Source organism: Chrysemys picta, chromosome 8 (assembly GCF_011386835.1).
Source record: "Chrysemys picta bellii isolate R12L10 chromosome 8, ASM1138683v2, whole genome shotgun sequence".
NCBI classification, from domain to species: Eukaryota; Metazoa; Chordata; order Testudines; family Emydidae; genus Chrysemys; species Chrysemys picta.
Window position 1 is genome coordinate 104,108,377 of NC_088798.1, and position 25,141 is coordinate 104,133,517.

The following is a 25,141-nucleotide window of genomic DNA, read 5'->3' on the forward strand; positions in this document are numbered from 1 at the left end:
GAGAAACAGTCAAGAAAGGGAACACCTCCGTTCGAGGTGATGTATGCAGCTTGCCCGGCCCACTTGGCCTCTTTGCGCTCATCAGCTCAGGAACCGGTTGTGGCACTGTAGCCGGGTGGCATCGAGCTGTCCTTGTCCACTGGCGGTGGCTTCCATGTCTTTAACCTGCTCACTAGGCCAACATCCCTCTAGACAGTCCCTGCAGCCACAGATCCCTGCTGTCTTGGGCTGCGAGTGCCAAGGAGGTGTGAGAGCTCCTGGAAGTGCAGACACCTGCTTCTGTCTGCATGAGGCCCTTCCCAAAACTGAATCCCAGCTCTGGGGGCACCACCAGCCCCAGGGACTATTTCCTTCTCTAGGAGCTGCTCCCTCTTTCCCTAAGGAGTGCCTGTACCTGCTTCCCCTCCATAGGAACCCATCTGTGGCCCAGGTTAGAGCAGGGGACTGGGCATCAGGACGCTAAGATCCCACTCCTGATTTGGCCACTGACTTGCTGTCAATTCACGGCACCGTGCCTCAGTTTCCCCACCGGTAAGATTGGGCTAATTACAGAAATGTAGGGCTCGAAGGGATCTCAAGAGGTCATTTAATCCACACACACACACCCCATGCTGAGGCTGAATTAAGTATACCTAGAGTCCTAGACCAACCCACTGCCTGGGGTGCTGCGTGGCTTAGCTAATGGGTGTTCATAACTCACACTGAGATCTTCGGATGCTATGTGCAAAGTATTATAGCCATAATGATCCTGACTGGAACCTTTGGGGATTACTGCAAGACCAATGCTTCTGACACTGAGGACAGATGCTGCTGCAGCCGGCTATGGACAGAGTTGCTCTCACGCACAGACATGGAGTGTTAGATTGCAGGAGGCGGATGTCGTGGCTTCAGCGGCTCTTGGGGACGTTCCCATTGGATTGGCAGCCACTGCAGCATGGCTGCCAGGCCCTGTATTGGACAGATAATGTTTGATGAGCAGGTGGAGGGCGGGGGGGGGACGACTATCCTGGAATCTTTACCCATGTCTGTGAAGCCGCCGTGCTCTGATGGTCCTGCCCCCTCATGCCCAGAGCTCTGACAGAGATGCTCAGTGATATTCAGGTGCTCAAGTCAATTCCCACAAGGGCTGGCGCATTGTAGGGATTTCTCAGCCATTCACTCTATGATGTCCTGCCCTGTAACATGCCCCCTACCGTGGAGCTGGGGAAGGGCAGAGGGCACATGTAGAACCCAGCTCCGGGGGCAGGGGAGGGAGGTCGGAGAACAAAGGCCAGATTTCATTAGCCTCAGGGACATGGCACTTACCTGCCTCTTACAGGGCAAACCAGGACAGCTATTCTGGAGAGGGGGAGATGGTGCACTGGAGATGGTTCTGGTGGCCATCAGGGAGGCTGAGCCAGAGAAGAGGACTGACTTCTTCCTCTCCTCAGTCCAGCAAATGTCCTCCTCAGCCCCCTGTGGATTTGACTCAACATGACGGGAGGAAAACAGGAACATCCTTTGGTTTCAGGGACACCTGGTCCCATGAAGTAGCCAGCAGGGATTTCCGAGTACCTGGGAATGTGAATTGTGCTTTGCCTGTGGCCAATGACAGCCCAAGCAGCCTCCCCCTGGCATCTGCTCCCCCCTGGCTGAAGAGATGCATGGATTAGAAGAGAGCAACCGGAGGTGGAAACCCAACAGCCCTCTACCCACTGGCTTAGTCCCTGCTTCACTCTCTACCAGACCTCTTGTCCCTGCACAGGGGTACTGCACAGGGGTCTCTGCCAAGGCTTGACTGGCAGTTACCTACTTCCTGTCCTCTCCTAGCCCCTTCACAGCCAATCGCTTCATTTAAGCAGGGCTGGCAGGGGGAATCGTGCCCTCTGGCTTGGCCAGAACATCGTGTGCCTGTTACCAGACAGTCAGGACTTTAGGGAGCTGCAGACTCCCCTGATCTCCTGAGCACGGACCAGCGCGAAAGGGAAATGCCACTCGGGGGCCCAGCCCAAAGGCCCTTCCCCTGGGGACCCAGGGTTGCTGTGCAGGGGATAAGATGGGATAGGGTAAGATACCAGCACGGTTATAATTCACCGGGACACCCCATAACTGTAGGGTCTTACTGGTAACTCCGCCATTGGCTCACCCTGCCCACTGTTACAATGGCCACCCCGGGCTCCCGCTCAGCACTGGGGGGGGGGCATTATTCCCCAGTCTCACCAAGTCCTTCCAGATGCACCCCCCCAATCCCTCAAATCTGCAGCCGGTCTGATAAATGCCCCAGAGACGTCTAGGTTGAAAAAGTCTCTGCCCATTCCTCCTGCTGGGCTCCTACCAACCGGCAGAGCAAGCCCTGATGCAAGGGAGAGCCGTCCAGTCCCTTACCGGGCGGATTCCTGCCTCTCGCCTCAAAGCAGACATAAGAGTGGGTCCCCTCCCAATGCAGAACAGTTCCCTGCATTGTCCAGCACTTCGCCCGCTTGGGAGTGAAATGCCCCAAGCAAGGGGCCGACGTCCTAAAATATCCCCGTGTCCCAGCGCTTCCCCGGAGATCGTACGGCTCGGCCTGGTCCAGCTCGCTGCCAGCAGGTCCCCCCTGAGCACCAGCCTACATCGCTGCAGGTCACCCGAACTATCCCCCTTCGTGCCAACCTAAACAATCCCTCTCCCTCCCTGGGCTTTGTGCAGATGGGTCAGTCAGGAACCCCATGGGTCTAGTCCCTCCTGCCCCCGACAGCCCACACCTCGAGGGAGCGGCTCCCCCTCTTAAAATCAACCCTTCCCGCCCAGGGAATTATTTCCATTGTTCCCATACTGCAAGAATCGTCTCAACTGTTGCTGAGCTCCACCAGCAGGGGGAGCAGGGACACCAGGTTTGGGCCTTGTGCAGGGACCCCTGTAGGAGTGGCAGCTGCCAACTCCCCTGGGCAGAGCGGGGCTGGAAACCAGCTCCCCCCCAGAGGAGGGCTAAGGGGAGGAGGGGAAGGGAAGGGAGGAAAAAAAGACAGGAGGGGAGAGAGAGAGAGAGAGAGAGAAGGGAGCCAAGAGGGGAGACAACGACACGGTGGAGGGAGGGGAAAGGGAGAGAGAAAAAGCCCAGACCTCATTTGATCAGTCGAATTTTACAGGGCAAGGGGAGGGGTGGGCAGGATTGCTGTGTCCAGACCAGCTGATTTATCCGTCCCCCGCCCCCACCCCTCAAAGAGCCGGTGACCCAGAGGAATCTCTCCCCGGAGGATGGGGACTGCAGGAAAAGAGAAATATTTTCCGTAGCCCTTCCATGGTAGGGGGAGTCTGGTTGGCCTGGGGGTATGAGGGTCCCTTTGCCCCCCGGGTGGGGAACGGTGTCTGGGACTCATTTCAACCCAGGTCTAGCAAACCCCATTTCTAACCTGCTGTGACTGGTCAGTGTGGACGGGCTCTGCATCACGGTTCTGTGCGCTAGCACAGTTCTGGTAAAGAGCCCAACTGCCCTGCCCCACCATTCAGAGCTTCTAGGATGGATTCTCTGGGGGCTGCCTCTGCTTGGGTCATTCTCATGCCCCAGCCTGGGGATGGAGGGGTGTCGCCTGTGCCCCTGGGGCGGATCTTTCCAAGACATCCCAGCGCTGTCCCTCTGCGTCTCACTGCAGCCTCGGTTTGTGCTGGGGTCTCAGGCTGGAACGCAGAGTTGGGGAGGTTAAAGATTTTCTTGCTCTGGAAGCAGGAGGTAAGTGCTCGGCTCCCGGTGACCTATGTGCATGCACGCTGGGATTCTGTGCAATTGGGGAATTGCCACCACAGTATGATGCCAGGGCCCAGAGTCCTGCCTCAGGAAGTCACAGCATCAGCCCATTAGCTTAGCAGGTGTTCAGCTGTGGATCCAGGGACAGCTGATGATTTATCCAACCCTTGCTGGTGGTTCCTGGAGAGCTGGCTAATCGCGTGGGAGGAAGGATGGGCTCGTGGTTAAGGCGCTGGGCTGGAACTCAGGAGATCTGAGGTCTGTTCCTAGCACTGAATCAGACCTCTTCTGGGACCTTGGGCAAATCAGTTAACCACTTTGTGCCTCAGTTTCCCCAGAATAAGGGTGTAATAATACTTCCTCACCTGGCGTGGGTGCTCTGAGGATTAGTTCATTAGCATACGTGAGATGCTCAGATTCCAGGGATGAGCACCAGAGACAAGCCAATAAGTAAATGAAGCATGTTCTCTTTATTTCCAGCTGCTAATGGTCCCTCAGTTCCTTTTGCAGGTTGGCAGTTGGTGTAGTTATCCCAGGGACGTGGCAGGAGGGGAGAGGTCTGGGAGCCCATCTCTCTAGTAAGAGGGGCTTTGCGCTGTGAGAATGTTTGAGAGCCCCTGTCCTAGCGCCTGCAGCACGACACTGTTCCCTGGAGCTCTGGCTCCCGCAGGCGAGAGCTCCCGTGGCAACGTCTCTCTGGGGGGCGGGGAATAAATATGGGCAGGAAGGAACCGGGAGGCGCAGTGTGACAGGTCTGGTTTTCTGTCCTGGGCCTGTGTGCCGGTTGGCAGCTCTACACCTGGAAAGAGAGGGACTCCCCTCACACGTTCCCCTCTCCGGCCGGTGAATCTGCTCTTGCTCCCAGACAGACACACTAACCCTGTTATACGTTGCTGGGCTGTCGCGCAATCGAGGGAGGCTGCTAGGGGCACTCGCACTGTTTAGAGCTGTGCTTCGGGGTTCCCTGTCTCAGAGCCCATCTCTTACGGGATGTTCGGAGAACCCCGGGGTGCCTTCTGCATGGGCTATCGCAGGGCCTGCTTAAAGAAGGGCCCAGTCAGCGCTGGTGGGGTGAACCCCATGGGTCTAGTCCCTCTGGATATTTAGGCAGATTCTTACTGGCTTGATCCCATTGTATCGGCTGATACGTTCAACCCTTACCTGCAGCACACCCTGTTATTCAAGTCCTGCAGCACTTCAGCCCTGTCTTACTGCTCACGCACCTCAAACCTCACCTGTGACATGGCCTGCTGCTCCAATCCGGGCCGCTCCCAGGCATTGGGAGCCAGCATTGGCAAATTGCCAGCCGGATCCAGGACCAGGATAAATATCCAGTAGGGATCACACTGAGATCCAGCACACTCATTCCACATGTGCTGCAGCCCTGGTCTCCGCCTGATTCCCACCCAATGAGCATTCCCTCACGGGGTCACTGAGGATCTCCAGTCCCTGAGCCACCGGGGTTGTCCTCATTGGAACTCATTGCTTTCCCGAAGTAGGACTCAGCCCACAGACCCCGCACATGGCGGAAACCCTTTTGATTGATAGCCCATCTGCAGCCTGCTGGGATCCATCCTCTTCCCACTTGCTGCTCCCCACCCAGCGATTTCCAACTCAGAGCAAGCCCGTGTGCCAGCCTGCTGGTTGCACCCTCTCTCATTCTGTCTCATTCCAGACAGGGTTAACATCTCCTCTGTCTGTGCCAGGAACACCCAGCTGAGGAGGAGAGAGCCGGAGAGCGAGAAGTGGGATTCTTCCTTTTCTTTTTCGGATTCTCCTTTCCTCCCTCCCCATCGCCGTAGAGACGGTCTCCGGGGCGAGCGAAGGTGTCAGCGTGCGGAGAGGCAGGGGAAGCATAGCAACCGGACTTCAGGATGAAGAAGGTCCAGGAGCACCATCTCCGGGAGGTAGGAAGCAGCAATTTGTAACCGCAGAATGAGATGCCAAGGAAGGAGAGGAGGGGGGAAGCTGTGGGGCTGACCAGCATGGGGGTGCCTTTTTAATGCAAACCAGGCAAGTCAAGGGGACTAATGTACAGCCTCACAATCCTCCCTCTCCTCTCCCCCTGGGGTAGGGGGGTTGTTTCGTGTACTTATTAACAGTCATTCATTGCAAATGGGAAGAGGGGAGTTTTCTGATCCTGGGAGCCAAATCTGGCTCCGTAGCAGATTAAGCAGGTGGGTGGCTGGCATTTCGTAACGAGCTCTTCTCGCTCTCTTTAATTAGCAAGTTCAGTAAACATCGACGCCCGGCGTTGCGCAGCTAATTGGCTGGTCCCGCGTTCGCCCGCCAGCCTCGCTGTCGAGATGCTTTTCCGAGCGAGCAGGTGTTTCCGTCGGGATGATTCATGTTGTGTCTGGGCGGGCGGGGGTGGGCGCTCAGGTGGAACACGCTGTTCCTCGAGGTGTTGTGTGGTTTGCACGCCTGGCATCATACCCACGGTGGCACAGGTGCAGCGGATGTGGGGCGGGCGCAGGTGCTCTGGGGAGGGAGTAGGGCCTGAGCTATCTTTTGGGAGCCGCGGGTGCTCAACGTTTGTTGGGATCCGTGGACTGGCCAGCGGACAGGAAGCAGTTTGATCCTCCCCAGAACCCCGTCTCTTCTCTCTCTGGTTCCTTTGGCTCCTCCCCCTTCTCTTGGCCCCTCCCCTTGCTTCTACCCTTTGTGGCTTCTCCACTTTGGGCAGAAAAAGTAACGGACCCCTGTAAAACTGCAGCTCTCCGAAGGTTCCCAAGAGCTCCTGCACTCAGGGGGATGGAGCACTCTGGGGGGAATGACGAGGCCTCTCCCCTGCCTAAGGGAGCTCTAAACTGCTTGGAGGAGTTTCCATCCTGTCCCTTGGGGCTGCTGGCTAGGAAGGGTGTGTGGGGAGGTTCTGTCCGTTGTGAGGTGGCAGGGAATGTATTTAAAAGAAATGTATTGGTGTATCAGGGATAGGAGGGCTCAAGGAGGGTGGGGTGAATGCGGACACATGGCACTGATCCTCTCCCTGGCATGTCCCGACCAGCTCCCCTGCACTTGGCCCCCGTGCCTCAGTTTCCAGCAGCTGGACTTCTTGCTGATAAAGAGACTCCCCTCCCCCGCCAAGGCTAGTTATTGGGACTGGAGTTCCCCTCCCAGACAGGGTCAGGGCCACAAAAGGGCACAAATGTTCCATTTGCCCCAGATGAGAGTCTGGCATCTGAGGTGAAATGTCCCCGCCGGTAGGAAAGGGAAACATACACTCACAGCCCTTTGCCACGTTCCTGTCAGGTTCAGCAGCTCCCTTGCCCGTGCGCTGAAGCCTCACGGACAGCCAGCTGCAGCCTTATCTCCCTGCGGCCCCTTCTCTCTGCCCACGCGAGCTCTCACGCTCTGATTTTAGTGGAAGTTGCTGCGGCCCCTGGACCGTAGAGAGCGTTTCAGCCAGTCTACAGGTTTCTTTGCCAGTCCCAGGTTGTGCGGGGAACATCTGGAGACTTGAAGGGAAACCTGTGGGATTCTTTAAATGAATCCAAGTAACAAGACACAGAGAATGCTGAGGGGCTCTTTACAGAATAGTTTCAAATAAAGTGGACATTTTCTTACCACGTCTCATCTTTCAAATCCCCCCTCAGCTCGCGTGGCCCCTTACCGAGGCACCCCCTTTCTGAGAGACCTTCCAATCCCCCAGAAACCTCCCTTTTCCCCTCAGATCTCCTCTCTTCCCCTGCCTCCCGGGGGGACCAAACAACGGAGCGAATGTGACTGGGGCACTCTCCCACCCATCCCTCCCTTTGCTCCCAGACAGGACAGAGCCCTAATGCCTGGCTACATTGGGTTTCATGCAGGGAGTTTCCTTCACATAAGGTGGGAGTTCAGAGGGCCCTGAGGGGGTCTGTCATCCCCTGGGTGCTGGGCATTCAGCTCCCTCTCCGGCCCCTTTGAAACTCAAAGCCTAGGAGCCTACTATTAAACCTCTGCTTTCTGTCTCTCCTCCTGACCCTTTTCCTCTTGATTCTGGTCTCTCTCTCTTTTCTCCACCACTCTGTTTCTTCTCTGGCATGTGTGGTGCTTTTCTGTCTGCACCAAGCCCTTCTCTCTGCCATGGCTCCCTGCTCCTCGATCTCCCGCCAGACCCACAACGCTCATTTGAAAGAGAAGAGTGCGCTTCATTAAGCAGTGTGGGCTAGGGCTGCTCCTGCTAGCATAGCACTCACCGTAGTGCCTGTCTGAGCATATCACAAAACGCGTTACAAGTGTTGGGAGCGCCCGCTCTACTTCTCCCTTCTCTCATTTGGGTGCTCACGCCGCCCGACTCCTCCTGCTAGACTGAATTCCAACTTGGTCTTGACCACATATTCTGTAGTTCTTAAAAGCCCAAGCAGCCTGATGGCTGAAACGAAAAAGTGGGACATTTCAAGTACCATGAAAGAAGTTCCTAAGACGCCGGAACAGGTTATGAAAAACCAGGACTGCCCTAGTAAAACCAAGACATATGCTTGCTCTACCAGCCTGGCTGCTTTGGCCCTGTCAGTCGCTGCGCTTGTGGAAGGCTTGCTTATTGTTCAATATATAGAATTATTTCTTCAGTGATTTTGTCTCAACTAATGACAGTTCAATCTACTGAAAATTAAATTCCCCCTCTCTGTAAATGAATGAGGTACAAACACTCTCTTGCCACACCCGTCTCTCTATTTACACGTACTACCGTTACTGTTCCATCCCACAGGTGCCATTTACAGCCTTGTACGTAGGTTCTCTGTCGACCACCGATGGTCTGCAGTGACCTAGCTAAGAACATAAGAACGGCCAGACTGGGTCAAACCAAAGGTCCGTCTTGCCCAGTATACTGTCCTCTGACAGTGGCCAGTGCCAGATGCTTCAGAGGGAATGAACAGAACAAGGCAGTTATCGAGTGATCCATTCCTGGTTGTCCACTCCCAGCTTCTGGTAATCAGAGGTTTAGGAATACCCAGAGCACGGTGTTGCGTCCCTGACCATTTCGGCTAATAGCCCTTGATGGACCGATCCTCCATGAGCTAGTCACACGGTTCAGGCTCCTTTTTATTTCTAGCTGCCAATCCACATTAAAAGACAGCTAGACAGTCATTCAGGTGTTACTGTCCTGTAGCTACCAAAGGGACATTGTAGGATTGGGAATGGGAGGGGAGATGGGGATGCCCTGTAGTGAATGGGAGGGGAGGGGTTTAGGAGATCAGCTCACTATTGAAATGTAGGCCACACCATGAAAAGGTTTGAGAACTCCTGCTCTAATCTGTAATTGAGCCTGGCTTCATAGATTCCCAGTGATCTTCTAGTCTGACCTCCTGCCACCGGTTTTCCCTGGAATAATCCGTGTAGTATATATCCGTTTAGAGAGCTAAAGTAAAATCACCCCTTACCCAGGATTCTCTGCCCATTGTAAGTCTCTGCCTAGTTCACTTTTCCCCTTATGCTGCCCAGCGCAATGTAGGATGTTTTTCTACGTTTCCCCCACCTCCCTCTGATGTTTCAGTGCAGGGTCCAGCGTATGTCGGGCTCTTCCCTCTCACACTTTGGATGACAAAGTGACTGCCCGATCCATTAAAAGTTCATATCGGCAGGTTTTTCCTACCCCTTCCAAAGTCTCTGTATGAGCCATCACTGCGGCTGATAGAGATCCATTTTAACTTTGATTCAGGGACACATTTAGTTCCTGAAATACCAACTCAAACGGAAACATATGTCTTCAGGATTGCTTTCCCCATTATTCATGCTGTTTTGCTATAGAATGTTTTGGGCCCCATCCTGGCAAAACTCTCCTGGAACTCAATGGCAGGGGGATAACCGGATCAGGCCTTTTAACCTTTCCACAATCCCTTGTGTTCGGTGTCACCTAGAACCTTTGAACACTTGTTATTATCTCTTAAATCAAGTTTCCTCCAAGGAGCCCAGTACAATTGCTGGGAGGTTTTACACTGTGTTGGCCCTGGGGTCACATCTCGGATAGTTCAAGAGTTTTTCCCTCTGATTTTGATCCAGTTTCCATCCATGAGCTGTGGATTTAAGTCTTTTCCCAAAATGGTTGGAAGTTGAGGCGGAACAGAAAACAAGACATCTCTCACGCTCGATGGATTTTATACCTGATTTTCCTTAACAGTGTTTCCCTAAAGGTCTGAGTTGGGTTTTGCTGGTGATGGGCCCAAAATTTCCAGCCAGAGCTGGGGATTGGGTTTGCCCCGTTATAGAGTCATGGGATTGGGGTGGGTCCCAGGAAGTTCAGAGAGGGCTGGGATGTGGGGTTCGGTCTAGTCCCGACCCCTCTCTTATGCTCAAGTCTTGTTTTAAAGCCTCCCGGGGGCATTGCTAGTCAGTGTCCATTCGGCTTGTGTTTCACAGCCCACGTGCGAGGCTGCTGCGCTCCATCCAGCACAAGAGCGAATGGAGGCTGCACAAGCTGTGAGGAAGGCTAAGCCGCCGGCGTAGCCCTCTGCACAGAGCAGAAAGAAGTCTAGAGCCCCTCTGCGTGCCTTACTCACAGGTGCCAGGGTAAGAAAGAGGCTGGACCTGGGCAGAGAATGGGCATTTCTGAGGCAAGAGAGTCTTAATTATCAATGCAGCATGTCCACATGGTTCTTAGCTACAGGCGTCTTCGTTAGGGCTTGATTCAGTGCCCATATATCAATGGGAGCCCCGCCATTGATTTCAGTGGCTTTGGGGCAAACCCTCTGGCTTCACTCCTTCTGTGAGGCTGGCGTCATTTGGCAGCACTGCTCTCTGTGGTGCAGGATCAGGTCCCGCTGCACTCCCCGGCCTCCTCAGGGCTCCTTTGGGCCATGCACTCATAGATGCAACATCACCCCCCTGCGCTGTGCACCGTTGGGCCCTACAACTCATGAAAGGCCCTGTGTGAAGCGGGTCCAACGTTTGAGGAAGCCCAGCTTTCTCCGGACAGCGCAGATTTAGTGTCACTATTGAATTTCACTAACGGTGCCTAATATAAGTGTTGCCTCTGTTCCAACTAGGTACAATCTGCCCTGGATGGAGCTTCACAGGGATATAGGGACTTGAACCCCTAGGTCCATTTGTCCTCCTTGACCTGGTGGCAGGTTGCTTTGTCCCCTGACACCAGCTCTGCCAGGTGTCTGCATTCTTAGGCTTAGTTTTTTCTTATTGTTTTCTAATGCACTTCTTATTTGCAATAATTTGAGGGAATATCTTTCTCCCGCTCCCTGGCATTTCGTGTATGACGGTAGAGAGTTCATCTCCATCCCAGGTTGGTCGGAGTCACTGCTCACTGGCAGGGCCCAGTTATGCTTTGCTTTCCCCTGGCTTCCACTTCTGCTGTGCAGTCCCTGATTCTGGATTGGGCAAGAGTCAGGCTTGGCTTGGTGGCAGCTGTCACATGAATGCCTTTGGCGACTGGCTTGCAGAGGTGCTAGCGGATCACCTGCATGCCACGGAGGCTTTTGGTGGGAGTTCCAAGATCATTCCTAATGGAAAAGGTCAGCTTGAGGTGACACGCTTGTTTTGCTCCCTTTTCTTGCTTGAAGGCTTCCGTTTCGTGGGCTGTTTCTTTTAAAGTTATGTTTGATTGGTCTATGGATTTAACAGGGTCATGCATGGCAGCACTCATTCCCATTTGAGGTTCAGCCCTGTGCGCCAGATTGAGTCCAAAGCTTGTTAAAAACCGACACAGCAGACAGATCCCGTGTCCAGTTACTAGTCCTCACATTTGTGAACGTGCTCTCTGGTGGCAAGGATGTGGCTGGGGATGAGGGGGGTTGGTTCTCAGTGAGGAATCGAGCTTGACCGCTCCTGGCTGACTTTGTTAGTGGTCAAATCTTTCATTAAGGAGGTTACAGAATAATTTGCTGGTGTTACAGCAAACCCAGGTGCCTCTGCGAGTGAAAGTCACCTCTGCTTGTGTGTATTGGGGTAATTAGTCCCTGACCATACCTCAGGGAAGCCTGTGAACCGGAGGGCTAAGTTAAACAGCTTCAGAAAGGCTTCCTGGCTGTGTTCAAGCCACTCCTCTGATGTACTAACAGGGCTGCACGATATCCTGAGTTTGAATTTCTGGAGGTTTTCATATAGCCCTTGTATTGTTATAGGGGCCTCCAGCAGAGACTGGTAGGTTTTTAATGGTGTCTTCAATGATCATTGCGTTTTTCTTTTAGTGATACTATTTTGGTCTCGGTCTAGATTCTTCAGGCTGGATTTTTTGTTGAGACTTTGGAAGAGTTCTATCCAAACTGCTGGACGCTGCTGTTTTGTATTAGGTTGCTATTTTTTCCAAGTTTTGCCAGAAGGCAATGTTGTATATGTGCATAGGGGGAGGCAGGGGTGTGTGTGTGCATAGAATCATAGAATATCAGGGTTGGAAGGGACCTGAGGAGGTATCTAGTCCAACCCCCTGCTCAAAGCAGGACCAATCCCCAGACAGATTTTTGCCCCAGATCCCTAAATGGCCCCCTCAAGGGTTGAACACACAACCCTGGGTTTAGCAGGCCAATGCTCAAACCACTGAGCTATCCCTCCCCCTCATGTTGCAGGCAAGTGTGGATGTGTGTGCATGATGTGTGCCCGTGTGTAAGTATGTCTGTACGTGTGCATGTATGTACATGTTAGGCAGGTGTGAGGCATATAGGAGTATAACCATCTGGGCAAACCCACCCGTACCAGGCAGGTCTGTGTTTAATGATCAGGTTGGCTACATCACACACGCTTTCTCCATTTGAACGACTCCTTGTCTCCATGGAAACTGAGCAGCAGGAACTTCGCAGCTGTAGCTTAGCCACTGAGCTAGAGGAAAGAGCAGCTGCAAGAGAGGGCGAGAAAAGGAAGAGAGGGCGGCGGGGCAGGCGGGGGGGCTTCATCAGCATTTCACCTGCTGGGAGTGCCGGGCGGGTTTGGCGAGGTCAGGGGCAGGGGCAGCCCTGTGCTTTCCAGCCACCTTTTATTTGCTGGTCTGGTTTTTTTTCTGGGGTGCAGACCAAAAGGGGTTCTAACCTGCAGATGGGTCTTCTGCCATCTCCATCCCTGTGCAGAAAACAGGTGGGTTCTAAACTATAGACCAGGTGCCCCCTGCAGATTCTCCCCAGGTGCCAGCTGTTCATACAGATGTTTCCCAAACCCTTATGGGGTCTTTCTTGTAAGAGCCTAGTACACATGTTGGAGGGGCTAGAACTAGGAGGTCAAGTGATCCCATTGACCCGCGTGTCTTCTATTGTCTGTGGTCCCATTACACCTGTCGCCTTACTTGACTCCGCTGACTCGTTGCCATCACAGCACTGGTCAGCGCACGAGACACGCTGCAGCTTGGGGGCTTAGCCTATTCAGCATGCAGCTAAGCAGAGGCTGAGAGCCCCTCGTTCGGTCACTGGGCTTTGGTCTGTGGTGCCTGCGGGTGGCAGAGAGCCCTTGCTGGGGGACATACCAGTACAGGGATCTCATGCAATGGTGTGTCAGGGAGGTTGGGTCATTTGGTTGCATGACTTCAGATAAAATAAGGACCAGCTGTAATCTTCTAGCCCAGTGGTTTTCAACCTGTGGTCCACAGACCCCTGGGGGCCTGCAGACTTTGTCTAAGATTGCCAAAGGGGGCGGCACCTCCATTTGAATTTTTTTAAAGGTCTGCCAGTGAAAAAAGGTTGAAAACCACTGTTCTAGCCACTCCCCCAAGTCAGGCTCTGCCTTCTTTTTGGCTACGGAAAGCGTGTCTCACCAGGAAGGGGTGGATGGCTCATTGCAAAGCCAAATATCCAGCCAGACTTTCAGATCAAAGGACGTGAGCTCCGGCTAAACAGCCAGACATCTGGGGGCGTATCCAAATCTAGCTGTGTTTTAAGATTTGCCCCACAATCCTGCTGAGCGGCGGCATAGCTTTGAGATCCTGGGGGGAAAGGAAAGGGTTAATATCCTGCCATGTGATAGCAGCATGCACTCTGCCGATCAGGGGTCAGATTCTGTGAGCCTGGAAGGGATCTGAGGCACCAGGCACATGGTTATCACTGAAGCACTGTACTTCAAGCCAACAGGAATGCCCAAAGCGTGGGAAATAAATACAGCACTTTTAGCGTGGAGCGTGCCACGCAGCAAAAGGATATAAGCAGGGTCAACCCCAGTTTTCGCCAGCACGGCTCTGTGGGGATGTCACCCTCTGTGGCAACGCAGAGACCGTTCTTCTCATTCTGTCCTCCTATGCTATGCAGGAGGTCAGACTAGATGTTCATCATTGTCCCTTCTGGCTTTAGCACCTCTGAATTTTCTGGTTGGGAAAAGCAGGCAGGATAGTGTTGGGAGGTGAGTTCTGGCCACCCAAGGAGAGTCCCCATGGCACTCCTTTGCTCGGCCAGGAGTGGGAAGAAATGCAGAAGGGATAGTATTGAACTGAACTGACAGCCAAGGGTCTCCTGGAGTCACTCGTGTCATCCTGCTCTCTGGGAACTGACCATACGGGGGGCTCTAAGGGGACCCTTCCTCGGGATTAAAGTCTTGGTGACTCGACAGCATGAATTCTAACCCTGTTTCTCACACTTCTTCCCTTTTCACCTTCTCCCTTTCCACCACAAACCCTTTCTGTCGTTCTTCCCTCATTTCATCCTCTCTCCTGTCTTGACCCGCACGTTCTTCTCCCCTCGTTTATACATTCTCTCTTGCTCCTTCGTCCCTGGCCTACCTCTCTCCGACTCCCTTACCCTCCTCCCCCTTCTTCTCTTTCTCGGTCAGCCCATAATTCCAGACCTGCTGATGACCCCCAGCGACCAAGGAGATGGGGACCTGGAGATGGAGTACCCAGCAGAGAGAGGGAACTGGACCGGGAAGCTGGATTTCCTTCTCTCTTGTATTGGCTACTGTGTGGGGTTGGGGAATGTGTGGCGGTTTCCGTACAGAGCTTACACCAATGGGGGAGGTACATGCTCAATCATCTCCTCTTTAATGGGCTCAGTTGCACCACTTCCATCCCCTTCATGAGAGGGATTCATGTCGGAATAAAGCCTCACTTATGTCCCTTTCTCCCCTCCCCTCTCAGGGTTGGGAATAGGGTGACCAGATGTCCCGATTTTATAGGAACAGTCCCAATTTTTGGGTCTTTGTCTTATATAGGCTCCTATTATCCCCCACCCTCGTCCTGATTTTTCACATTCGCTGTCTGGTCACCCTAGTTGGGAATCTGCAGTTACTTGGAAATTCTTGGCTTTCAGATGGTTTCCCTGCATCTGCCTGGGTCTCTCTCCAGACTGGTCAGGAGAAACAGCCTAGGATTTATCTCAGTGGACTAGTCCACTTCTGTGAGGTGTGGTATCTCAGTACAGGAGTGGTTTACCATGGACTGAGGATGATTTCATTTGATGATATCCTAGAAGGATATACAGTGCATGCTTGGGAACCCCCACCGTGTGTGTGACAATACAGCACCCCAAGGGGCCTGCTATTTGAAGACCTTAAAATGGGAACATGGATTGGGATTTGATAGTCTTAAACTCTATGAGTCCCTCCTGGTCTTTGGCACCACCTCTGTAGCCACCTCACGTTGCTGTTGGTCCATTCCAGACCTCTGTAGATCCTGGCAAACATTTCCCATGGGTATTCATCTCATTTACGGAACAAATTTGCATCATTTAGGCTTGCCCTTTGTGCAATCAGTCCCTGCAAATGTCTCAGTGAATAGCATGAATACGGGTGAAACCTCAAACATCATGCACTCTTCGCAATGCAATAACTAACCAACAGTGCCAACTGCCAACTTGACTCCTGAAATTCAGGCTTTTGTCTGGTCACATGTGTCATCCATTCCAGGAACAGACACATCATCATATGGCCATCCCGCACAACACCACAAATCTTCACAGTAGAAGATTTGTATTTGCAAACAGCCTGCAGATGAAGAATTATTCCAGAGAGAGATTTGCTAGTAATTTGGAATAGTAAATAAACTGGAGAATTTGACTATCTGTTTGCAGAGAATTCAAGGGCAGGACATGAACCATTCCTGATGCATTATTTGCCCAGCTCTCATTGCCCCAGATTCCGAAAGCTAAGCAGAATCAGAGCTGGTCCTGGGGCACCACTAATACATTTCCTGGATGCTGCAGTAAGTGGTTATGATTCAGCAGGCAGCATGCCTCCCGCTGAGTCAGTATCCAGCTAGCCCGATGACATGACGCCGAGGGGTGCCTTGCTGTTGGAGGGGCCATCTTTGCAGAAGAGATGTAAAATGAAGGCCGTGACTGCTCGCTGTAACTTTTCACACTCGTGGGGTGCTAACCCTGGGGTCCTGACCATACTCCAGCAGATAATAATTACATCCTCCCTGCTGAAATTCCCCCAGTCGTTGAATCCTTGACCTAAGAACTGATGCTTACTCTCACTGGAACAGCATTATTCTGCAGAGAGGACTGTATTGCAGTGGTGGGGGGGGAGGGATCCCTACATATACAGGTCCTAGGCAATCCCAACCCCCACCGACGCTTTAACGTGAGTTGTGGGTACTCATCACCTTCCAGACTTGGGCTCTGGGCACTTTTTGGGTTTCAGGAGCTCTATAAAACTGTATTGATCTCCTGTCCCAGCACCAACTCTCCAGTCTCACCCTCCCTGCCTTTTTGTCTCCTACAGGAGCTTTCCTTGTTCCTTACTTCATCATGCTGGCAATATGTGGGATCCCCATCTTCTTCATGGAGCTCTCACTAGGCCAGTTCTCCAGCCTGGGGCCACTTGCCGTCTGGAAGATAAGCCCGCTCTTTAAAGGTACGTGACCAACCCCAATCCTGCCCTCCTCCTTCCTGCCTTCATAGCAGAGGGCTGGCGGTGAGACATGTTAGCATCGCCATCCTTTGATCTTTAAGGCAACTGTGAGAACTAAAAGCTAATTAGGGGAAGCTCGTCAGGCTTTTAGGTGGGCTAGCTGGCATCTATCTATCCAGGGCCTCCAGCGCTCAGGTCCCACGTTACTTCCAGAAAGAAATGGGACTCTGCGTCAGTTTCATAAATTTTATTACAACTATTGCACAAAAAGAAATATCGAGAAGCCATCCCCACAGCTAAGCTGATGTTACAAATATTAAACTAACCTAAGAATAAAGCAATGCAGCCATCAAATCAAGGTCAAAGCAACACGTTCGTTTCAATATTGGATTGTGGTTAAATCATCATTTAGTTAAACCATCGGATGAATGCTACAAGTAATCAACCCATATAAATCCTAAGGCCGCATCTAAGGAGCTGACTGTCCATTTCATTATAAAGCCCAACTAACGAGCTTCCCCAAAGTCAATCGAATCTATAACTTGGAGCTCTTTACATATTTTGACACTGAAACCAAATTGTTATTTAATGATTAAACCCCAACCTCAGTGTAGGGTGACCAGATATCCCGATTTTATAGGGACAGTCCCGAGTTTTGGGTCTTTTTCTTATATAGGCTCCTATTATCCCCCATCCCCTGTCCCGATTTTTCACATTTGCTGTCTGGTCAGTCTACCTCAGTGCCAGAGATCCTTCCTTCCATTTCAATTCTTGCATGGCCATGCAGCTTGGTCCAGTCAGGTTCGAGTTAGGCCATACTCAGCTAATGTCAATTTAGAGAAAAGTCCTGTTTAAGCCAGCAATTTAAAAAATATTCACTGGTTGCCTACCACAGAGGCTGTCTGCCTGTGACAGCCGCCCTCCACACCTTCAAATATCAGACATAGAGAACATACAATCACTTTTGAGAAGGCTGACAGGGCCTTGTCTGGGTGAAAAGAACTTGCGATGACATTAAGTCACCACTTTATGGAAAGTTTGACCTCAAATCCTATAAAAATAACGGATTGAAAAAACTCTAGGCAACAACTCAATGTCCATCCATCACCAAAAGTAAAAATAAACGTGAACGTCTTATGATCAGATGCCATCATTCTTCATGCAAATAAGACAATCTCTGTATACAGGGACTGGGCCATAAAGCAAACACAGCTCTGAAAGTTTCATCTTGAAAGAGAAAAGTTACTTAAAAACCGCTGAAGATGAAACTCATTTAAGAAATAAAAATAATTAAAGTTTGGATAAGATCCGTACGTGCATTTACGCTACTTTTCTCACCCAATGCAAACCCCCAATCCACTGCTAAGCTTTGGAAAGGGAGTTCTGACACGGGTCTCTCTGGCTGACACTTGTCTACAGGACTCTAGAGGGCAGCTTCCCCCTTGCATAGATCTATCCCATTTCTGCTCCAGGGCCTGTGGCTTTCAAAGCGATCTCAGGAAGATGTGGCTGGAGCGGAGTTCTCAGCACTAGTCCTGAACCAGGAAAGCGATGAGCCTGTTAGAAGGTCCTTGATGTTCTCATGCAACATCCCCTCCTATGGTGGGTTATTGTTCCTTCCTGCACAGTCTGTCCTCGCAGCTCAGCTTTGACCTAGCTCACAGCTGTGGTTTAAGATTCATTTTAGATTCCTAACAGCTGGTCTGCTTGTACCAAGGCCTGGGCCCCTAGGATGCCAGTGGTAGCATTGGAGTAGCTAAGCAGCTCCTGGGAGAGATGACTGGGTGTTGTCTCTCTGCCGTCACACTGAGCTGTGTTTACATCTCCCCTCCCTTAGGTGTCGGGATGGGCACGATCCTGATTGTCTCTCTGGTGGCCATTTACTATAACATGATCATTGCTTACGTGCTCTTCTACCTCTTCGCGTCCCTGACAAGCAACTTGCCCTGGGAGCACTGCGGCAACTGGTGGAACACTGACCTCTGCTTGGATCACCAGGTCATCAAGGCAGGGAATGCTGCCATCCCATTCAACATCACCAACACCGTCAGCCCGAGCGAGGAGTACTGGAAGTAAGGAGGCTAGCCAGAGACCGGGACAGAGCCGGGCGGGGGTCGGAGTGAGTGAGACTGGTGTAGGAACCATGGCGATGGGTCTAAAACACACGCTATGGCTTGATGGGCACCCACGTTCTCCAAGTGCATGATGAGGCATGGGGCTGTTGTCATCAGCACTATTCAGCATAGAATCATAGAAGATCAGGGTTGGAAGGGACCTCAGGAGGTCATCTAGTCCAACCCCCTGCTCAAAGCGGGACCAATCCCCAACTAAATCATCCCAGCCAGGGCTTTGTCAAGCCGGGCCTTAAAAACCTCTAAGGATGGAGATTCCACCACCTCCCTAGGGAACCCATTCCAGTGCTTCACCACTCTCCTACCACCCACCACAGCCTGGACTGCGTCACTGCATTGAGACAGTGGTCGTATATGTTATATGCCAGCTTAGCACCTGGGATCATGGAGCTCTCTCATGGCTGGCTCCACTATCTAACAGTTTGCTATTTACTCACAGATACAGGAAGCTGTTGTTTAGGTGGTAGGGGGGGCATGTGGTTATGGCAAGAGGGGCCTGGGTTTGGTCCGGTCTGTGTGTAATCGGACTTTGTTACATGTGTATTTTTGATTCAGTGGAACCTGTTAGCCACCAATGGCCTGGGTATGTTGCTGGCTGTTCTAACAGGCGGCTGCATGGTCAGATGAGATTAACCACTTGCAGGGACTGAAGTTTCACTAGCCATTACATAGGATGGGTGACCCTGGTTAGTGGATGACCATTAGCGATGGTTCCACTGTCTATTTTAAACGCAGTCATTCTCTTTGTGTGTGTGTGTGTGCACGCATGTGTGTGTGTGTGCACCTCTCTCTCTCTGTTCTTTGACTCTTTAAGGCTGGAATTTGAATAGCTTTTGTGGCTGTACAAAACCCCTGGATGTCATTTTGCAATGTCCCCTTTCCACCCTTTCAGACACAGAGCACTTGGTAGCTAGTGAGGGTCCAAATACTTGAGTGACCATGCCATAGAAAATTCATGCCACCCCAAGTGGCATTCTGGCAGGGGGCAGGTGTGGGAGAGACGTTCTCAGTTGCGAGGTCAAGAACTTCTGCGCTCTCTGGCCATGTTGGAGTCTCCCATGGTACGAAATGATCATGTGACCCAGCAGTAGGGTTAATTGACACGGGCTTGTGAGAATGGACCATGTAGCCTATGTAGACATAGATCCATCAATGGTTGTTAGTTAGAATGGGCAGGGATAGCGTCCCCAGCCTCTGTTTGTCAGAAGCTGGGAAGGGGCGACAGAACATGGATCACTTCATGATTACCTGCCCTGTTCATTCCTTCTGGGGCACCTGACATTGGCCACTGTCAGAAAACAGGATACTGGGCTAGCGGGACTGACTCAGTATGGCCGTTCTTATGTTCAAAATAGTTCATTTGTGGTGTTTGAGACAATTAAGCTAAAAACCAGTCTTTCCCTGGGGACCTCTCATTTCCTTAACGCGTGGTCAGGAATTCACTCCTCCCGCCCAGGAATCAAACCCTTGGCTCTCATTGTGCAAAGGGATTTTCAGTATCATTTTTATTGGCAGAGTCAAGGCTAGATCCAGGTTCTAAGATGCTGCAGCATAAAGTATGGGATCTCAGACAGGAGCTCTGGTCCCTGGCACATTGCTGAAGGGAGGATGCTGCCTGTTTATTAATGGGTCTCCTTTTGCCCTAGTCGTTATGTTCTGCATATCCAAGGGAGCTCTGGGATCGGGGATCCTGGGAGAATCCGCTGGAATCTGTGCCTCTGTCTACTGCTCTCCTGGGTCATTGTGTACCTCTGTATCCTCAAGGGAGTCAAATCCTCCGGCAAGGTAAGACCAGGAGTCATTCTCCTCCTGCCGTCCTGTCTTTTGCTTCACGAGAATGAACCTGGCGAGGTTAAGTGGTCATTTTCCGTGATCTACAGTATTTGTGTGTGTGGGTGGGGGGGGGGGCTGTGTATCTATAGCTTGGAAATATCAATTAGAATAACTAGCTCTCTTGCTAAATATTAATGGCTATCAATAGGCACAATTTGGAGAGGGTGGTAGTTTGCAGATCAAATGCCTGCCCAGTATTCAGGGCTAGAACGTAGTTAATTACACATCTCTGCTTTCGATGAAATTAGCATGGCCGTGCGCCACAGTAAATTGCATGGATACATCACAGTGACCCATCCAACGTTGTGTTGCCCCGATCATAAACCCACACAGCAGTGAGGTGCAAGATAAAGCAGACTTTTAGTTGAACAGAGACGCTCCCCAAAGGGAACACCTCTTCTGCAAGTGATTGCGGTGGGCAAAGATCCCCTGTGCGTCAGTGCGGTAAGAGAAGGTCTTGCTGAAGCTTCAACTCAGATCCATCTGCTCTTCCTGCAGGTTGTGTATTTCACTGCCACATTCCCTTACTTCATCCTGATCATGCTGCTTATTCGTGGCGTGACCCTGGAGGGGGCCTGGATAGGAATCAAGTTCTACCTCACACCCCAGTTTGATCACCTGCTGTCTTCCAAGGTGAGAAGGGGACAGGGCACTTTTAATATACAGTGGGGTTCAGTTACCTGGATCAGGCTGGGATCCAGTCTTTTGGCGGCTGCTTTCAAGTGAGGATGACAAGCAAAGCAGATCTGAGAAGCAGGGAAATCCCCAAATCTGACCTGCGCGTAAAAGAAAAGTTTCCATTGTATAAAGATGTTTAATGCCACAGTAGGTCAATCTGGTTATTAGTGGCTCTAATTAACACTCTTACGAGCCGACTGGCAGGCAAACAAGATGCAAAGTCATTTTCTGCCTAGGAAAGAAAGCCTAGGAAATCATTTCCAGCCTGATCCCAGCAATCAGGATCTCACCACGCAGCATAAAGTAGGGCAAACACAGCAGCAGCATGAATAGCAACTGTTAGGAAGCCCAGACACCCTGCACTTTAAGAGAAGCCCAAGCATGCACGAACAAAGAGGCCAAATGCAGTTCTTCTCCACCATTTGCTTTTGGGTTGGAGGCCAGTAAAGAAGCCCATGGACTGATTCCCTTCTCCCTCCCTTACGGTGATGGCCCATTGGAGGAGCAGCCTAGGGTAATCAATAAGGACTGAATTCCCTCCTCCATGTGGGTACTTCCAGTTCCGATGGGGTCTCCATTTCAGAGCAGGTGGAGAAGTCCAAGCATGGACTCCAAACACCTTCCTAGGGTGGTTCCACCAGGTCAGGGCTGGAGTCCACTGGAGCATTTGGTAGTTCTCTGTGAAGCAAGCCCATGGGAGCTGCATTCAGTTGACCCCAGGAGACCCGTGTTGGATGGAATCAGTGTTGGTGATGCAGACTTAGAGTGGAGATATGCTCGTTAAAAGGCGTCAGCATGTCCGTCTGGAGCAGAGGAAATCCCGCCCCGGAAAGCGCTGTCTTCTTGAGAATGGAGCTGAGATTTCCACTCCTTTCTTGCTTGTTTCTCCCTCTCAGGTGTGGATAGAGGCAGCTCTGCAGATCTTCTACTCCCTTGGGGTGGGCTTCGGGGGACTGCTCACTTTCGCGTCTTATAACACCTTCCACCAGAATATTTACAGGTGGGTTTCTAGTCTTCACACAGGAAATGGAGGCGAGCCTCAGGGTGACGCTCACAGTGGGGTTCAAATGGAGTCCTTAGAGTTAGGTACAAACTCTCTTCCCAGAACGGAAGCTGCATATCATGGGGCACCAACGGGTAAGCACCAGCTCTCTCTTTAAAGGGAACAGACGGGTCAGGATAAGGTGGATAACAAGAAGGAAGCAGGCAAGAAACAAGCAGGAAGATAGGGACGCATGGAACCTAGTGGCAACCTGTGAGGAGAGACACCCACATCCCCATACACATGAGCAGAGCCAGGCATTGAGTGCTGCTTTCCCCAGCCTGGTTCTGGCCCCAGGCAGACGCTGAGGAACGGGTAGCCTTGTGGAGTGCTGAGAGGGGTGTTTCACCGCCGACCTGAGCTGAGAGCCAGCTGAATTTACTGCCCCCCCCATTGATTTTCCCTGATATTAGAAATAAAAACCCAAAGCAGGCTGGGAAGTTGCCCAGTGTTGTCTCCACACTTTTAGTTTCTCTGTAAGTCCAGCTCCCCACAGGCTCCTGAACGCAGACGCTGGCAAAGAGAATGTCCCCTCTCTAACTGGGGAACACGTCTCAGCTCGGAGCAGACGGCCAGCTTGTGCCCCCAAAGTGGGTCTTTCCCCGGTCAGCAGCTGCCTCCTCTCTCTCCTCTGGAAACCATGTGAGCTCTCCGCAGTGCTGTCTCTTCGGGCTCTGATGGGGACACGTTCAGATCAGCTGCTGTCTGTTCTGCAGGGATACATTTATCGTCACCCTGGGCAATGCCATCACCAGCATCCTGGCCGGGTTTGCCATCTTCTCCGTCCTGGGCTACATGTCGCAGGAGCTGGGCATCCCTGTTAACCAAGTGGCAAAAGCAGGTCAGACCGAAAAATAGTAATTCCTTCCTTCTTTTCTTGTTGTGTGAGCGGGTACGTGTGTGTGTGTGTGTGTGAATACAGGCATGTGTGTGGGGATGTATGTAGGCTGGGGTGTGTATGTAGAGGGGGTGGGTTTATAAGTGCTTTATAAGACTCAGGTGTGATCGTTGAAAACAATAATCACCATGAGACTTTGCACGGATAAAGAGCCATTCACTGGAGGAGCTCAAAGCACATCACGAAGGGGGGCGGTGTTACCCTCCATTGGTGGGTGGGGGAAATGGGAACATAGTGGGCCACGCAAGCTGGGCCGAGCAGACATTAGAACCCAGGTCTTCCTTCTCCCCATCCACGAGCCCAGCCTAAGCGCCCGCTGAGTTGCCATTTCCTGGAGATGGTTTGGGGATCAGAAGCAGCTGCCTTCATTACGTGCCCAAATGGGCACTCCCCCGGGGCAAAACGGGGAAGCAGGTGCCTAAGTGTCCAGCCACGAATTCAGGATTTGGGAGCCTGAAATCAGCATTTAATGGTGGCTGTTTCCCGGTTGTTTTTCTTTCTCCCCCTCCCAGCACAGGCAGAAGGCCCCAGAGCAGTGCCTCTGGTGCAGTCATCAGGCCCTTATCCTTTCCCATGTGCAGGGAGCCATCGCTCCTTCCCTTGCAATGAGTCCGGGCTGCTGCCCAAGTGTCAGACGGTCTGGCAGGACGGTAACAAAGGGATCTAGGTTGATAAACCAGCCGGAGCCAACTCAGGGAGCCCCAGGGAGGAGTCTGGGCTCAGGTGGGACATGCGTCTCCTTGGACACCTGTGAAACCAGAGGAGCCATACACTGAAACAAAACCACAGCAGGTGTCAGAGAACGCAAGGAACACCCAGAGGCAGAGAAGGGCGGTTTGGTGGTGTGATACCAGCTCCTCATTCTGCCATGCAAGAGAGATGGCTTGGGAGCCCCTGAGACTCTCCTTGCCTAGCGTGGTGGGGACCAGGTGCTGCCCAGAGGCCACGGGTGGAGGAGGGGATGGTGTTACTTACAGAGGGGAGGCTCTGACACATGGAGGGATGAAGCAGGACACACAGAGCCTGAGCACGCAGCTGTGGGCATTAGCCTACCTCTCCAAAACCAGGCCAGAGCAAAGGCTGAATAAAGGGACAGAGAAAAGGCTGAATAAAGCCATACTGCTCCGTAAGCCAGCGCGGCCTGTTGTAGCAACGGCAGCTTGATACAGACGAGTGGGTTTGGGGGGAGTGGGGCATTCATCATGCTCAGCTGTCTCGTTCAGGGCCTTGGCAGGTCGATAACGAACTAGGCAGGGCAGAGAGTCGCGCTCTAGTGGCTTCTGGAGACTGTGATCCCTCAGCTTCCCTCTCAAAGGGCTAATGTCCATTTCCGCGCTAGCCCCCTCCCAGCAGTTGGAGGCCTACGTTCTTGCAGTGAGTGTGGAGAACTGAGGTACTGGGGACCTCCTCCATCCGCAGCCCATGCTACTGCAATTCCTCCAGCTGGGAGCTCCCGCCAGCCAGTGCGTCCCTATAGGGCCTCCTACTGGGAGGCTGGTGAAGCCATGAGCAACTTAGCAGCACCCCCTTGTGTAGCCTCCCCTACAGTGCCCCCTGCTGGGGAGACGTTGCCACCAAAGCCAGGGCATCCCCCAGGCTGCGGGGAACGTACAATTGTGTAGAAAACCTGGGCCGTGGGTGATAGGGGGAGACCTCCCAGGCAGGAGGGAGGGGACGAGGTGCCCGCTGTTGGGGGCTCTACTTGCCTGCCGTGCACTACGCGACACTCTTGCTGATCAAGAAAAGGCAATCGTTACCTTTTATCTAAAAAAAATAGCATTAAAAAGCCTGGATTCCTGCCCCTTCCCACGGTGCCGGCCCCTGCCTGCTTCTGCTCGATCCCATGCAGGGGAACACCTCCTGCCTGCTCTTGTAGGACACCTCTCCGTCCTGTCCCAGCGCTGCCATCCCCTGCCTGGGCTGGCAAACTCCCTCCGCCTGCCCAGCGTAACAGCTGTGTCTGATGTGGACGATCCCATTCACTGTCCCATCCTCTGCCTGTCCCCTAGGTCCCGGCTTGGCTTTCGTGGTGTACCCCCAGGCCATGACGATGCTTCCTCTTTCTCCACTCTGGTCTTTCCTTTTCTTCTTCATGCTGCTGACCCTGGGCCTGGACAGCCAGGTAAGGACACAACATGTCGACCCAAGTACTTTAACCCCCCCCA

At 52.3% G+C, this 25,141-nt stretch overlaps 1 protein-coding gene across 2 annotated transcripts in view; it reads left to right on the forward strand.

Annotated features, from left to right (window-relative positions):
* The first annotated feature begins 5,300 nt into the window (after positions 1–5,300).
* Positions 5,301–25,141, forward strand: part of SLC6A7 (solute carrier family 6 member 7) — a 31,161-nt gene continuing 11,320 nt past the window's right edge. The window contains exons 1-9 of one of the 2 annotated variants that reach the window (XM_042850957.2): positions 5,301–5,610; positions 14,375–14,558; positions 16,265–16,396; positions 18,231–18,465; positions 20,172–20,310; positions 20,857–20,991; positions 21,933–22,036; positions 22,795–22,919; positions 24,986–25,098. In XM_042850957.2, coding sequence (XP_042706891.2) covers positions 5,578–5,610; positions 14,375–14,558; positions 16,265–16,396; positions 18,231–18,465; positions 20,172–20,310; positions 20,857–20,991; positions 21,933–22,036; positions 22,795–22,919; positions 24,986–25,098 — 1,200 coding nt within the window. In that variant the 5' untranslated portion in view covers positions 5,301–5,577. The remainder of the gene's footprint in view (positions 5,611–14,374; positions 14,559–16,264; positions 16,397–18,230; positions 18,466–20,171; positions 20,311–20,856; positions 20,992–21,932; positions 22,037–22,794; positions 22,920–24,985; positions 25,099–25,141) is intronic. The other variant, XM_065555097.1, reaches the window with a different exon arrangement.